Raw genomic sequence first — 14,649 nt, 5'->3', positions numbered from 1 at the left:
GTTTAAACAGTTAGCTTAAGGTTATATTTACATGGATAAAATGTGTAGCTAAAATTAATGAGTAGTTAGCTAAAACTATTGAATAAATGGTTTAAACAGTTAGCTTAAAGTTATATTTACATGGATAAAATGTGTAGCTAAAAGTAATGAGTAGTTAGCTAAAACTATTGGATAAATGCTTAATATACAGCTAGACTAATGGTAAAGATTTAAATGGCTAAAAGTGATGGATTCATGGCTGAACTGGAAGGCTAAAAGCAAAGAGCAGTTAGTTAAATAACGGATAAATGGTTTAAACAGTTAGCTAAAAGTAATGGATAAATGGCTGAAACGGATTAACTAATTAAGTAATGAATAGTTAGCTAAAAATGTATGTGGATAAATGCGGTTGGACGGTTGTATGAATGCAAACTTGACCAAAACGGACCCAAACGCTGTAACAATATCGGCTTTTTATATTTAAAAAAAAGTATAATTTTTTATAATATAAGTTTTTTAAATAACCCCCATGCTGTTATTAATTGAAATGAACGAGTCAGGTGGCGTTGACGAAGGGCTACGTCAGTCCATCTGACTGGGCTGAACGCAGAACATAATACCCCGGAAGTTACTTTAAACACCGACTCATTTGCCTAGATATGCCCTCAATATTTTATATCACCATATATTTTGAGTTTCAAACATTTAATACACCTGGAGGTTCCGGGTTGAACACAAACATCTCAGTTTGTTGCAACATTCCCTGAAAGTCCCCAAGAGTCTCAATAGTGACATCCGGTGGTGAGATGATGTCACTTACCTGACTCGAACCTTTGTGTGCGTAAAGTTGTCTTTGTTTTTTTATTGCAGTCATTAGCACTTGTACTCTTCCCAAATGGACATTGAAAATTGCAGAACAAGTTATTGTATAACTCATTTGGGGCAGGTGTAGTCGGATTTTACCGAACACTGAAATAAATGCCGCCCCCCCCCCCCCAGATGATTTTGATATGGATTTAGTGTTTTTCCAGGTGAGGTTCTCAATGGCGGTGCTCCTGCCCACAGTGTCCCTTAGGAATGTCACACACCACCTCAGGTTTATTGCAGGTTTATTGCAGGTTTATGGTGGCTGTTTGTCCTCCCTGGGGCGTGGGAGAAAGCCTGGGGCCCAAGTCGACACATGCAGAGAAGGAAGAGCCTTTTTTTTTTTCTTTTTTTCTTTCTTAAATAAGCCTTGATTAACTGTAAATAACTCCCCAACCAGGGGTGACAACAGCACTTGGCCCTGCATCTGCATTTGAATGGGAGGCAGCGGCGCAAAGCTCACGCGTAAACACTCCTTATCACAACACCATTGTGCGCGGTGTGGTTGCCTCCGTCTGCCCTGCTGAGAGAGTCTCACACGCCGCTAAGTCTTCAAGACACGTCGAGGTAAATGTCAGCTGGAGGACTTTCCGGGGGCTTGCCAACTGTTCGTGCGCTCTGGTGCAGGCCCGAGGAGAGGCTCGGAGGTTTCTGTGGGGAGAAGAAGGGAGCCAGACAGGCGACAGTCCGCGCTGTCTTGGCCTCGGGGCAGAGGCAGGGAGCGAGCAGGCGAGCCAATGAGAAGGAGACATCCGCTCCCCTCTGTCCTGCCCGGCTCGGCTCGGCTCGGCGCGCCCTGTAATTACTAGCTCTGGCTGGGTTGGGCGCCGCCACGGCTGCTGCTGCTGCTGCTGCTGCTGCTTCTGCAGCGTCAAGGGAGTTTCGGGAACGCCAGCTCCGGACTGCGAGGATTCCTGAACGCTCCCGGTTTTTAGAGTTCAGAGCAAGCAGCCTGAGAGTCCGAGAATGAACGGGCAATCCTCACCCGCCTTCGAGGAGAAGAAGCCGTCCCTCCCCGTGGCTGGGAGCTCCATCTCGGCCGCCAAGGATTCCCCGACCCTGTCGGAGTCCTCGTCCACAGACATGGGCTTCTACAGCGGCCAGAGCGCGCTCCACGGCTCTCAGGACTTCTACCCGGCGCAGCAGCCGTACGCGACCCAGCACATGAACCCGTACGCGTACCACCACTATAACTTAAACGGGATGGGTCCAGGCGGCGCCTACACTGTCGGCAAGGCAGAATACCCATACCCCCACGCAGCGTACAGAGAGCCGGGCGCGTTCAGCAGGGAGCTTCAGTCGACGCTGCTGGACGGCGGTAAGTCACTGATCACCGGCCTGTCATTGATTTCGGATTAAATGTTAGATGTCCACAACATGTCTCTCCTTCTCACCCGAAAAGCCTCACTGGCCACCTGAGGCTGAGGTATAGCAAGTGCTCATGTCAAGCCATATAAACCCAATCACTGCGCATGAGCTTTACGCACGGGCAACATGAAGTTATTTATTTCCCACTGCGCCCTAAACTCTCTTTACATCGCATAGTCTTGAACTTGTAAACCTCCCATCATTAGGAGCTCATATGTACATATAGAATGTCACAGTGTCTCCCCGATAAAACAGATATGTTACAGATACATTATACAAATAGTTTCTTTCAGCTATAAAACTGGAGTTTGTATCAAATGTATTCCTCCCAAACTGTATCTAAGTTAGTAATCCAACCGTGTTAGAAGTGCAGCATTTACTGGCATATATTTATATTTTAAAAGGTAGATATTAAAAAAAAAAAAAAAAGTATTGTAAATGTATTAAAAAAATGTGTATTTGGCTGAACGCTCCAACAAACTCAGCGTGTCATGTTACTGTCGGTGGAGCAGCTTCTGGTGTTACATGCCAGAGGTGAGAGAGATTTTTTATCAATTCAAAGCAAATTCAGCTTTGCCACGCAGCGTCACAGGTTCCCAGGAGACTCAAAGTTTTAGGAGAAGGGGGGAAACGAGGTAGAAGGTTCAGCCTGGACGGTTGGGTAGGAGGTAAAGACCTTTGAGTTTCACTTGGTTATTGTTCAGTGTTTCATTTGTCCTCATTGTTATTCCCTGTGAATAGAAGCTCACCTGGAACTTCTCTCAGATTTTATTTTGAAAATGGAGAACTAAACTTTATGTGCACTGAATAGGTCACCTAAACAGTCTGTGCTAACTTAAATAAAACTAATACGTACAAGAGTGTATAAAAGTAATATAATACAAATAGTATAACAAGGTAAAATATTGGATAAAAACTTGAAGTTCCTGTTAGGGAATATCTCAGGACATTATGATGATGTCATAAGGTCACTATGAACTCAATACACAAGTCCTACCGGAATATGACAAGAACATAAAAGGCAACATTTGGACCAACAAACATAATTGTGGCTCTTGAACTCTTAACTGAGGTTCCTCTAAAGCCAGGCTGTGTTCAAAAAGCCTTTTCTTTTGGCTCTTCCCTGAGCTTTGGAAGATGTCTCTGTGCAAACGACAGGGGGGTGGGGGGGCAAGCCCGACAGACTGGTGTACTGTTTTTGACATTCCAGTTGGGAGTTGACTCCTGGAAATGGCCGCGAGGGACTTTGGCCCGCAGCCAGGCACATCAGGTGTCACGACATGTCAGTCTGCCTCGGCCTTTGAATCATCCAACAAGGACGGCTCCTTATCATGCAAGGCCCGTGGCCACACCCAAACAAATAAACACGCAAATAAATACACAAACAGGTGGCACAATAACAGATCATAGAGAAACATAAATGCCTGATTGATAATAAGAAATGAACAAGCGTGCCAAACACGATTATTGGTTAAATAATGCGAGTAAATGGATGAAATGATGAGTAGATGGGAAAATATCCCAATGAGCTAAAGGAGAGGGAGCTAGCTGCAGACAAAATGGCGGACCTCGGCAAGAGGCACTCCCGCAGTTGACAGGAAATCACGTGACCTCAGCAGTGGAAGTTGGTCTCCTTTGTGTCTTTTGGTCCGCAAGTATTTCATATATTGAGTCTATAAAAACACCCACTACTAGTGTAAACTCCCCTCCAGGTGAGAAATATAATACTGAATACATTACCTCAGTGTGCTTGATGGTAATGTAAACTAATGCCGTAAAAAAAAATACAACAAAAATAGAGTCTCTTTTGAGATATAAATATATGTTCATTAGTGATAAATACTTGCAAACTATTTAAAAAGTTTGACTAATTATCTTTAGTTAATCTGCAAATAATGTATAAAAAACATGGACATTACACATTGTAAATAGGTGCAAATGCATAAATGTATGAGATATTACACTGAATTACAGTTCCTATACAAATTGCATATAAACCGTGTCAGGGCCGACCCAAGACTTCAGGGGGCCCTAAGCAGGATATGGTGTGGGGGGGGGGGGGCTTCCCTCATTGTAACGTGATGCCACTTCACGTGGTACAGAACCAACTTGTGATTTGTAAATATTACGTTAAGCACACATAATATACAAATAAACGCATGAAGACTAAAGTGGGACCGATTAGCTGCAACCGTATCTTTAAGTGAACAACAGTATATACAGCATTACCCCCCCCCCCCCCCCCAACCCTCCGAATGGTCCTTCTCAGTTCAAGTTTGAGCATATTCATGTGAAGGACATGACATGACCATAGCTTGTGAGGATACTTACTCCAGTCTGTGTAAACTTTTATTCTTCTTTTGTCTCTTCATTTTGCTCAACTTCATCATATCACAACCGCAAAATGTGATTTTCTTTTTTCTACCCCAGAATCCTGGGAGTGCTGGTTTCGTAGGGGACAGCAGATGACTAACTTAGTCTACCCAAACTGTCCATTTCGCCCGTCTCCGAGCTTATTGTTTTGTCACTATTTGTTGGCCCAGCTTAATGGGCTCCATACGGCTCTGACCCGCGTGGTTAAGTCTTTCAATCTGGGGTTGTTTCCATCTTAAGGTAGTAAATAATATATGTGTCGATCAAATGTAAACACATATATTTGATTGAGGTGGGTTGTATGTTTAAAAGAAGACGGCAACAAAAAAAGAAAGATAGGATACAGGAATAACAAACGGAGCGATGTGTACGAGCGGGCCTCCAGGCTACATGAAAAGCACCTATAAATCTCCGTCTCCCTCTCCGGCTGTGGGAGACACTCAGACCAAAATTATAAGTTCACAGCGCTGGCGGAATTTCTTTGAAATTTCGGGGTTGTCGCTGCCGTGGCTATTTTTGTGCTACAACTGCTCTGCACAAACGGCCCTGCAGAGCCTCATACAAGTTCACTTCATTGTCTGAAGCAAAAGACTCTCACACAGGTTGTGTTACATTTTGTAAGATCAGAGAAGAAGACGGCGACAGTACCGTGAAGTTTTGACTGTGAAGGTCCCACTGCGCAAAAAGTCCACAGGAGCGTTGCAGGAATATTACGTGGCTTTTTACTGTTTCGTCCCGCAGTGAAAGAAGAGCCAGACGTGGAGGTTCGGATGGTCAACGGGAAACCCAAGAAGGTGCGTAAGCCCCGGACCATCTACTCCAGCTACCAGCTGGCAGTCCTGCAGAGGAGGTTCCAGTCGGCACAGTACCTGGCCCTGCCGGAGCGCGCCGAGCTGGCTGCGCAGCTGGGCCTCACGCAGACACAGGTGAGTCTGCAGGGAACACCATCCAGTGCAGAAATATAACACAGTGCAGTGAAAAGTAGAGACGGCTACGTTTTCCGAAGAAAGTTGAAGTGCAGGTGTAAACACTGTAAACAGGTTAAAATGTCTTAAATGTTTTTTTTGCATGTGAGATGTTGAATGGCACTTGCAGTTGATGTTGAAGTACTTCAAGCGGTTTTAAATATCTTTTGAAGTGTAAGAGTGGAAAGCAGTTGACGTTTTAATTTTCAGCTTAAGCCCCATAGGTTTATTAATTTATTATATAGTTAATTGATTATCAGATTGTAATTAAGCACTGAAAGTAGCTGAACTAACATGTGAAGAGTCAGCACTGAAAGCAGTTGAACTGTCATTTGAAGTGTGGAATATGAATGCAGTTGAACTGGAATTTAAAGAGCGAGAGATGAAAGCAGTTGAAATGTCAGTTGAAGTTGAAGCACCAGGGATAGTTTCAATGCACTGAAAACAGTTGAAGTGTCAGTTGATATGTAAGGACTGACAGCAGTCGAAACGCCACTTGAAGTATTTTCGGCTGATAGTTAAAAAGCAATAATTGGTTTAAGGGTGAATTGATGAGGCTGAAAGAAGTTTAAGTGCCAGAGATAGTTGAAGTGTGCACTGTAGACACTTGATGTGTCAGTAAATTCAAGAACGGGGATTGCAGAAAAACTGTAAAATGTATGAAAAAGCTGGACGTACAAGGGATGGTGACTGGTTTAAAGTTTGAATCAAGGTTCTTGGTGAAAGTAGGAATGAGTATGAAGAGGTTGAAGAGGAGGTGAAAAGGTCCAAAAATGGGCAGAATGTTCAAATGTTGTCTGGACATTATGAGGAATACAGTATCTTAAGACTATAGGTTACACTAAAATATAATTTATGGCATCTTTCTATCTGTTTTGCTAACAGAATAATAGAAAATACAACACAATGGAAACATATTTGCCATAATGTTGAACAGCGATCCTGTGAGTTGTTACTGTCGTGTCGGTCTGGTTTATGCAGTCATGCTTCCCTAATGATTTACTCCCACATGAATTATCTTCGCTCGAGTGACAAAACTCGTGGGCGCATGTTGTTTTATCAAGGCTGCCATAAATCATCGTTCAATATTATGCTCGGGTTACATGCGCGGGCTTTAAGGAAACAAAGGCATGACAGCAATCCCACTCAACCTGAAAGGCGTGACTGTCATGTCATTTGGTTTGATCCTGTCGTGGATCCAAAGTTGTTTAGACAAATGACAGCATTACAATAGGTCTCACAGTATCATAATATTACATTTAAAGGAGCTGTAAATACATTATGACATTATATCTGCCGGCCAGTAGCAGTTCTTAGAAGGTGTCTTGTGCTATAAGGAAGTTACTAGTTGTCTGGTTTATTACTAATAAAAAAATAATTATGACAAAAACATTTTTATTATTTTAGTAGTTGCATTTGAGGAATATTGTGGTAAACCTTTAAAATAAAAGTGGTAAAATGTATAAATATTGTAGCTGCTAGTGGATATCAAGTTAATAAAGCAAGCCAGCAGAACATTTCTTTAAAGCTGCATTACTTGGGCGCAGAGGAACAAGCAAAAAAGACAACATTGACCTTATAACATTGTTGTGGCCAGTGTGTGGTCAAACAAAGTGCCTATTCACACATCCAGCAGTCACGGAGCAACGTTAGCGTTTACCTGGAGGCGCGTTTCTGGTCCCCTGATGAATGTAAGGCCAATATTCACTCTGTTTTAGCTCTGCTTTTGGTCTACACCAACAGCCGTTTAGCTGCGAAATGCTCCACCATGTTCGCCAGCTAGTTGCTAACTTTTCCTGTCTGCTGTTCTGTACTGGGAATGTAGCGTTCAGCGGTGCGTACATAGCTGCTTGGTGCTGCTGGAGAGGTTGCTAAAAGTGGAGTTTACGGGGAAAAAAACAAAACTATGTGCTAAAAGAGGCTCAAATTTAGCTAAAGATGCTAAAAACAAGCTAAAGATATTGATAGTGCAACTTTAAAGCTGCTCTAGTAATTTTTCAAATGACTTTGCCACTTTCAAAGCGGTCACTTGTACTTACGAACCAACAGAGGGCTCTACAGTTCCCCTCAGCTCTACAGAGCGTTTTAGTGTCTTTCAGCTCATTGTTTTGGTTTTATGGCCCACAACTAGGTTCACTTTTACCTAATTCTGTTGCTCTAATCAGCTTCAGTCCCAGCCTCGGCCGGCAGCTGTTCCCAGCTTGGACATTTAGATATTTCACAGATATTGGACATGGAGGTTTTGCAGCTCATGTCTTAAAGTGGTCTTAACGTTTGGTGCGCTTCCTTCCAGGTCAAAATTTGGTTCCAGAACCGCCGCTCCAAGTTTAAGAAGCTCTACAAGAATGGAGAGTTTCCACTCGGGGATATTCCTCTTGAGCACAGTCCAGACGCCAGCGATTCCATGGCCTGCAACTCTCCTCCATCCCCAGCTGTGTGGGAAAACAGCAACAGCAACAGTAACAACAACAACAACAACAACAACACAAGCAGCAGCAGCGGCAACAACACAAGCAGCAGCAGCAGCAGCAGCGGCAGCAGCAGCATCAAGACTAATGCAATGATGGATCCAACCAGCAGGGGGCAGGGTCCCTATCAGCCTCCTGTTGATTCCTCGCCCGCCTGCATGGCAGAGTACACTCACCAGAACTGGTACCAGCAACAGGGCGCACATTTAGGTCTGCAACAGTCAGGCCCGACGCACCACGCGCCGGCCACGGCACCGCCAGCCACACAGAGTATGGGAGCCGTCTACTGACTCTAGAGCGTGGACCCGACGGTGTGCAACACTGACCGGAGCCCTGCGCTTAAACACCAGGGGGAGCTTTAGGAGGATCTGAACCGCAGCTGTGACCAGAAAACAGCCTGACAGCGATCATCAGACACAAGTCATGACTGTAAAACCTGACACACACGTTGTAAAACTGGCTTTTCAGTAAATGTGGTTTATGAACTCATAACATAGAGGTTATAATCACTGTGCGAGTGACAGTCTCGGGTACTTCAGAATGGAACTTCGATTTTACAATACAGATAAATAGTAAATAATTTGCTTAATTTTGAGACCTTCAAAATTTGATTTTGATGTCTTCGGGACCCCTGAGGCCCCATGTATTTCGCACACTGGTTATAATTGAGATTAGGGGGTTGATTGATGTGGGTTTCTCACTGCTAAGGCCATATTTACGCCAAAAAGCGTTTAATTGTTTTAATTCCGTCTTTCCCTAGAAATGTCTTTTTGGAAAAGGCCTCTGACACAGCGTTTTCACAGCGAATACCGCTGAAGTCCTTCCGGGGTCCTATTGGTTACATCCTCGAACGTTACGCCAAAAGAAAAGTCGAGCACGAGCAGCAGTTCAGAGCGGACCCCGGTGGTGTGAGCTGTGTAAAGGCAGCTGAAAAGTCTCTCTGAGAAATTAGATCAAACGTCCACACGAGGCTCCTTTCTGTGGACAAACATGATGACGGCGTCCATTCGCTCCTCACAGTGTGAGCACTGAGGATTGCTCATTCTGCTGAAATCAGCCAGTGATTTACATTTAACGATTTTTCTGTTGCTCCCCCAGGGATTTAGTGCTGGGGGACTTGCGAGACACACGCCGATATATCCCGGCTTTTAGCCTCCACTATGAGTCAAGCTGCATAATAACAATGCAACTGCAAATTCATTCGACCCTCCTTGCTTGATACATGCCCACATCCTTCGAACTCCTTGTTGACTTTTAAACACAGGCTTTCTGTTCATGGATTTGAAGTCTCCAACCCGTTTCTCAGGCTCGACGAAGCTCCTCCAGAGTGGGTAAAATAGTTGCAGTGGCCCTTTAATTCCTGCTCACAAACACTAGAAGGCCCCCGACCTCTCAAAAGAAACTATCGAGGGCAGTTGAAAAAGAAGTTGTATATATTCTAGTAACATGTACTGTACTCAGGTCTTTTATTTATAGCGTCAACTGTAGATCAAAAGTGGAACAGGAGCTTTTTTTTTTTTTTTTTTTTTTGCCAGAGTGAAAAAGTAAAAAATAAAATGTCTTTTGAATTTGAATCAGCTGCTAGCGTACTGTTTTCTGTACGTGTTCACAAAACACACACACACACACACACACACACACACAAAAAGTGTGCTGACGGTGCTTTCCTGGTGTGTCTGTCAGAGTGAGTCAGACAACAGATACAGGTTGCACCCATCTATATATTATACACACACACACACACACACACAGACACACAGAGTGCGTGTAAAGAAGGTTGTGGGAGGTGACAGTGCAGCAGACACTCTGGAGTCTCTGGATACTAATAACACACCGCTGACACAGAGAGAGACGGGTGTACGCTGCTTTCATGTGGCACACAGTTGGAAAAGGGAGGAGAGACGTGTGTGTGTGTGTGTGTGTGTGTGTGTGAGACAAACAAGCTGCTCTCCAGGCTCTCAACCAACCAAACCCACAGGTTAGCCAACAAAAAGAGGGCGTGTCGAGGAAGGGAACATAGACATTGTTACAGTCTAGGACTAGAACGCTCGGACCTTAGAGTACTACTTTGAATATTTCTCCTCGTAACGTTGTATGAGATGTTACGGTAACTTCGAGGAATGGTTCAGCGTGTTGGGAGCTAATTCAAATGTGCTTTCTTGACAAAAAGTCAAGATGAGAAGATTGATACCACTCTCGCGTCTGCACCAAGCCCCAACCTCCGGGCCTGAAAAGTGAAGCCTGCATTCTGTCTAATGGCCAACAGGGGGCGACTTGCAAAAAGTCAGACTGTATAGAAGTCTATGAGGAAATGGCCCTTCTTCTCACTTGATTTACTACCTCAGTAAACATTTTGTTACTGAGTTTAAGCTCCCAATCACTAGTTTCAAGTCTTCTTCAATACAGCATGAGGTTCATTTTGTAAATGATGGTCCCATTTAAATTAAAATAGACAATAAAGCAGGGTTAATTTTTTCCAGCATTTACAAGCTAACTTTGTTAGCAGCTACTTCGCACGGCGGAGCCAGGAACCGGGTGCAGCCAGGTTGCCGGTATAGGTGGGCACAGCTGTGCCCGACAGCTTCACGCCGCATCTTTCACTTGAACTTTAGCATTGCTAGTTAGCAAATATCAGAATGCTAAAATGCTAAAGAAAGCTGGTGAACAGGGTACAAACATTATACCTGCTTGAAATCAGCATGTTAGCATTGTCATTGTGAGCATGTCGGCATGGCTGTAGACTCTTGTGTCCTGTTTCCTGTGGGGTCTTAATTTGGAATAAAAAGTGAGCCCTGTATTGTATTGCTTTATACAAAGTCATCTCCCAGATGTGTGGGGGCCATTTCTCCATCAACAGGGCTGTAAAATGATTCAGGCCATCAAAAATGTATAGTATATAGTGAAGAAAAAATGTGACTTACAGTCAGGAAAGGGCAAACATCCACATCATCATATCATGTTCACCTGAGCCCACAAGTGTGCAGGGTGTGGACCCCAAACCGCAGATCCCCCAGGACACCTTCCATGTTTGTTTAGGCTCTTACCTTCCTGCTCTGAGCCCTCAGCTTCCAGGTGTCAGAGAAGAATGTATCTGAACATCACAGGGAGACAGACAGAGAGGGCGGACAGGGACTTGTAGCAACCTGCGACTGGTGCTCTGCACGAAAAAATGGTTTTCACCAGAGCCGTTGTGGATTTCTGGCTAACAGGTTATGGTTTGAACAAACAATCAGTACATTCTAATCATGCAACCAACAGCAATTTGATTCCAGATCATCGATACCATCATTTACATCACCACGCACAGCCGGGGCGAAGGGTTCGGAGGGTGAGCCGAGGTGACACTTTCACATCTCTGCTCGTTGGCATTAACAGGCCCGGCTGAAGAGGGTGAGGCGAGGTGATGACATCAGCTGCTGCCAGCCGCAGCGGAGAGGAAAACTCAGCAGCGGAAGGAAAGTTTATAACAGTGTCATGAAAGATTTGGAGCTGACGTTACTTTCCTTCCCCTGCCTCCAGCCATGATCTGCACACTGCGCCTGGACTGATGTGTGCTTTTCGAAAGCCGATACTAAAAGCAGACACCTGTTTTTTTTGTTGTTGTTGTTTGTTTTTGTTTTCTTGCCGCCAATAGGAGATGTGTGGTGCCAATATGAAACGTCAAATTATAGTAAATAATGTGAAGCGGCTTGTCGATCTTTATGTGGCACTCAAAAAAGGACAAAATGCCTGTGTCCACACAGTAAGTAAATGTCATCTTAGCTTAGCACAAAGAGCTAGCATAAAAACCTGCCCACCGGCCGCTCTAAAGCGCAATATTCAACACGTTACGTCTTATTTCACCCGTACGAAAACCGAAGTGTAGAAATTCACATTTGCGTCAGACAATCTTTTGCAGATGTAGCATTAATTGGTGAGCTTCGTTACCTTCGGACACAGCCAGGCTAGCTGTCTTTGCGCCAAGCTAAGCTAGGCTAAGCGGCTGCTGGCTGCAGCTTCATCTTCACAGATGTGAGAGGGTACCAATACTACAAGTGGTCTAAAGGGTACCTTTAATAGTTTATTCTGTCCTGTGAGCAGTACTTTTGGAGTCAGGACCCTTTTTTTTCCGCATCATCGCACTATGCCCATTTTGTTTTTGTTATCCCCAGTCAGGTCAGGACATTATCGGGCGGATGTCATGCGCTCGGATCCAGGCTCTGAAGTTTTTCCTTGCTTATCATTCAAATATTTGTAGTTTGAGTTTTCAGAGCTTGCTTACAAATACTGACAGCCAATTGTCAGCCGTGACTACCAATATCAGCCAAACACATCGGTCTAACCGGTGCGTCACCCCCCCCCCCCCCCCACACACACACACGTGCGTGCACACATACACACATAGAAGCGCTCTCACTCACACACACAGAGCTCTGCAGTGCCTCAGTTACACTTAAAAACTAAGCGTGTATGTTTTTTCGCGCCGCATGGGTCAAGTTTAACAAGCAAATATAAAGTGACCCCTGCTGTTTACGACTCCTTTTAATTAATGTGTTTTTTTCCCCCATGTCTCTCTCTCTCTCTCTCTCTCTCATTCTAGGAATCTCTCTCTCTCTCTGCTTTCTACTCTGTAGGGGGTCACATGCTGTCATCTGCCCAGTAGCAAGTTGTGAAGTCTTCGGTTTTATAGTTTGTACATTTTTGTCCTCACGCAAGCTCTCAGGTTTTGGCCCCCGTCCGTTTCCTATTGCTCTTCCACATGGCTGGTGTTTATTCTTCCACATAAACGGTAATACCTGTACTCGTGAAAATCTTGGTCCCGCCGCCTCCTCTCACCTCCATCCTTTGACGTTTCCATATTAGAAAGCGTGGAGGATAGCTGCTTATAATAAACACTATTCATCTTGAACAAGCTCATATCTTTGATGCAAATGAAAGGTCTCCTATCTGCAAGTCTTAAACAGCATTGGATTTTGTTTACTGTTTGTTTACTGTTTGGGCTTCCTGTGGCAGTGGGTTGTGCTGCAGGAGGCGGTGCAGCCCTGTTCTGGTTCTTGAGCTCCGGTCAGCACCGTCACCTGACCTGCAGCAGACACCGTCGCCGCTGCGAGCTACAGGACGCTCCCCCGCTCATAATGGGCAAGCGTCAGCTTCAGCACGAACTTAAATGAAGTCATCATTTTGAACCATTGAATTAATGTCATTAGAAATTATTGTTATTTACTGCTGGGAAGTACTGAAAAAATAAGTTATAATAATACATAATTCAAGGCCATACTGTCCCTTCTAGTTTTAGATAGTGCTTTTTGGCCAGTGTGATGGTGAAAAAGGTATTAAATTGCATTCTGTTTGGTATCATAAAGGTCTTAAATTTCACTCTGTCAACCCGGCTACACACCAAACAAACAAAACAACCAAAAAACAGAGCGTGCAGCTGAGCTATCTGTGACGGATGGATAGGTGGTCCTACTGTATCAGTCTGTATCGTAAAAACCAATCAAACACAATCTATGTGGTCCTTATTAGCCTTTGGAATATAACAGGAGAATAAAACTGATTAATGCTGCTGCGCTCATCTCCCCAGGTTGCCTGCACACTTGGACAGTCAAAAAAACAAAACAAATAAAACTACAGGCACTCAATGCAATGCGCTTAAATCTCGGTGCTCTTTATGCTGACGTGTCTCTGCAAACAGAGAAAACACAGGAAGTAACATGATGAGCACGTCGCAACAGAAAAAAACGCGAATACAAAACAATGAGGGGGCGCTGTTGATAAAGAGTTCTGAACATAGCGACACACGTAACACACTTCAAATACATTCACAATAGTGTGGTGACACGTGGAAGCCCTTCATAGAACAATGAATATGTCAAAATCAAATGAGGCGGGGTGGAAATACACAATATACACGACTACATACAAGACAGATCCAGCCCCACATGAGGGGACACTGTGCCTAATTGGCTTAATGTCCCTCCTGCCTCCTTTTATCGGACGAGGGTGAGGCTTGAGACTGTGATGTGTTCAAGGACTATGAGTCCGTGGTAGAGTGTCCCTGTAGAGTACAGCCGGGGGGGTTCGACTCATCCTGTCCGCTGTGCCTTTATGTTTGAGGATGCGTTTAGTTCTACCACCGTACAGTTCAGGGCAGGGGCACTCACCGGCATAGACGCCCCCCTTAGAGGCGCATGTTGTGAGTGTGGGCGAGGCAGACAGTTTCACCAGGATTCACCACGTGTCCACGTACGCACACACACACACACACTCACACACACACACACACACACACACACTCACACACACACTGGTTAGGTCGCAACCAAGTGGTGACCAAGATACAGGCTGAATTCCAACAGCACTGTACACAAGACAGAAAGAAAAAGCCCATAAGCCCATAAACTCGATTAAGATTTTTTTTTTTTTTCTAATGAAATGGCATAGAGAGTTTATTGTTGTGGCAGTTACCAGAATACTATTTGTGGTTGGATGGGGGTCAGGCCGATTTCATGAACCGTGTGCGTCTATAATCCACTGCAAGTCTGCAAGCTTTCATTTGATTTCTTCTTCTTTTTTTTTCTGATTTCTGTGTGTACTTCTAATGCACTTCTCTGCGTGTGAGGCCCTTTGCTGTCTTCTTCCTCTTTCGCCCT

At 44.4% G+C, this 14,649-nt stretch overlaps 1 protein-coding gene across 1 annotated transcript; it reads left to right on the top strand.

The window, feature by feature from the left end:
• Window positions 1–1,728: 1,728 nt before the first annotated feature.
• On the top strand, window positions 1,729–9,541 carry LOC139300122 (homeobox protein Dlx3b-like). The gene is made up of 3 exons (XM_070923119.1): window positions 1,729–2,161; window positions 5,326–5,510; window positions 7,843–9,541. Exons 1-3 carry the CDS (start codon window positions 1,810–1,812, stop codon window positions 8,305–8,307), a joined length of 1,002 nt encoding a protein of 333 aa, XP_070779220.1. The 5' UTR covers window positions 1,729–1,809; the 3' UTR covers window positions 8,308–9,541.
• Window positions 9,542–14,649: the final 5,108 nt, after the last annotated feature.

This window comes from Enoplosus armatus, chromosome 17, assembly GCF_043641665.1.
Source record: "Enoplosus armatus isolate fEnoArm2 chromosome 17, fEnoArm2.hap1, whole genome shotgun sequence".
Lineage (NCBI taxonomy): Eukaryota > Metazoa > Chordata > Actinopteri > Centrarchiformes > Enoplosidae > Enoplosus > Enoplosus armatus.
Note: the sequence above shows the minus strand (reverse complement) of the source record. Positions and strands in the feature narration are given on the sequence as shown.

Bases quoted from the DNA above. Each gene is read 5' to 3' on its own strand.
- LOC139300122 (XM_070923119.1), top strand. From the start codon at position 1,810: ATGAACGGGCAATCCTCACCCGCCTTCGAGGAGAAGAAGCCGTCCCTC. The intron at 2,162-5,325 runs GTAAGTCACTGA...TTCGTCCCGCAG, and splicing joins GTCGACGCTGCTGGACGGCG to TGAAAGAAGAGCCAGACGTG. The intron at 5,511-7,842 runs GTGAGTCTGCAG...GCTTCCTTCCAG, and splicing joins TGGGCCTCACGCAGACACAG to GTCAAAATTTGGTTCCAGAA.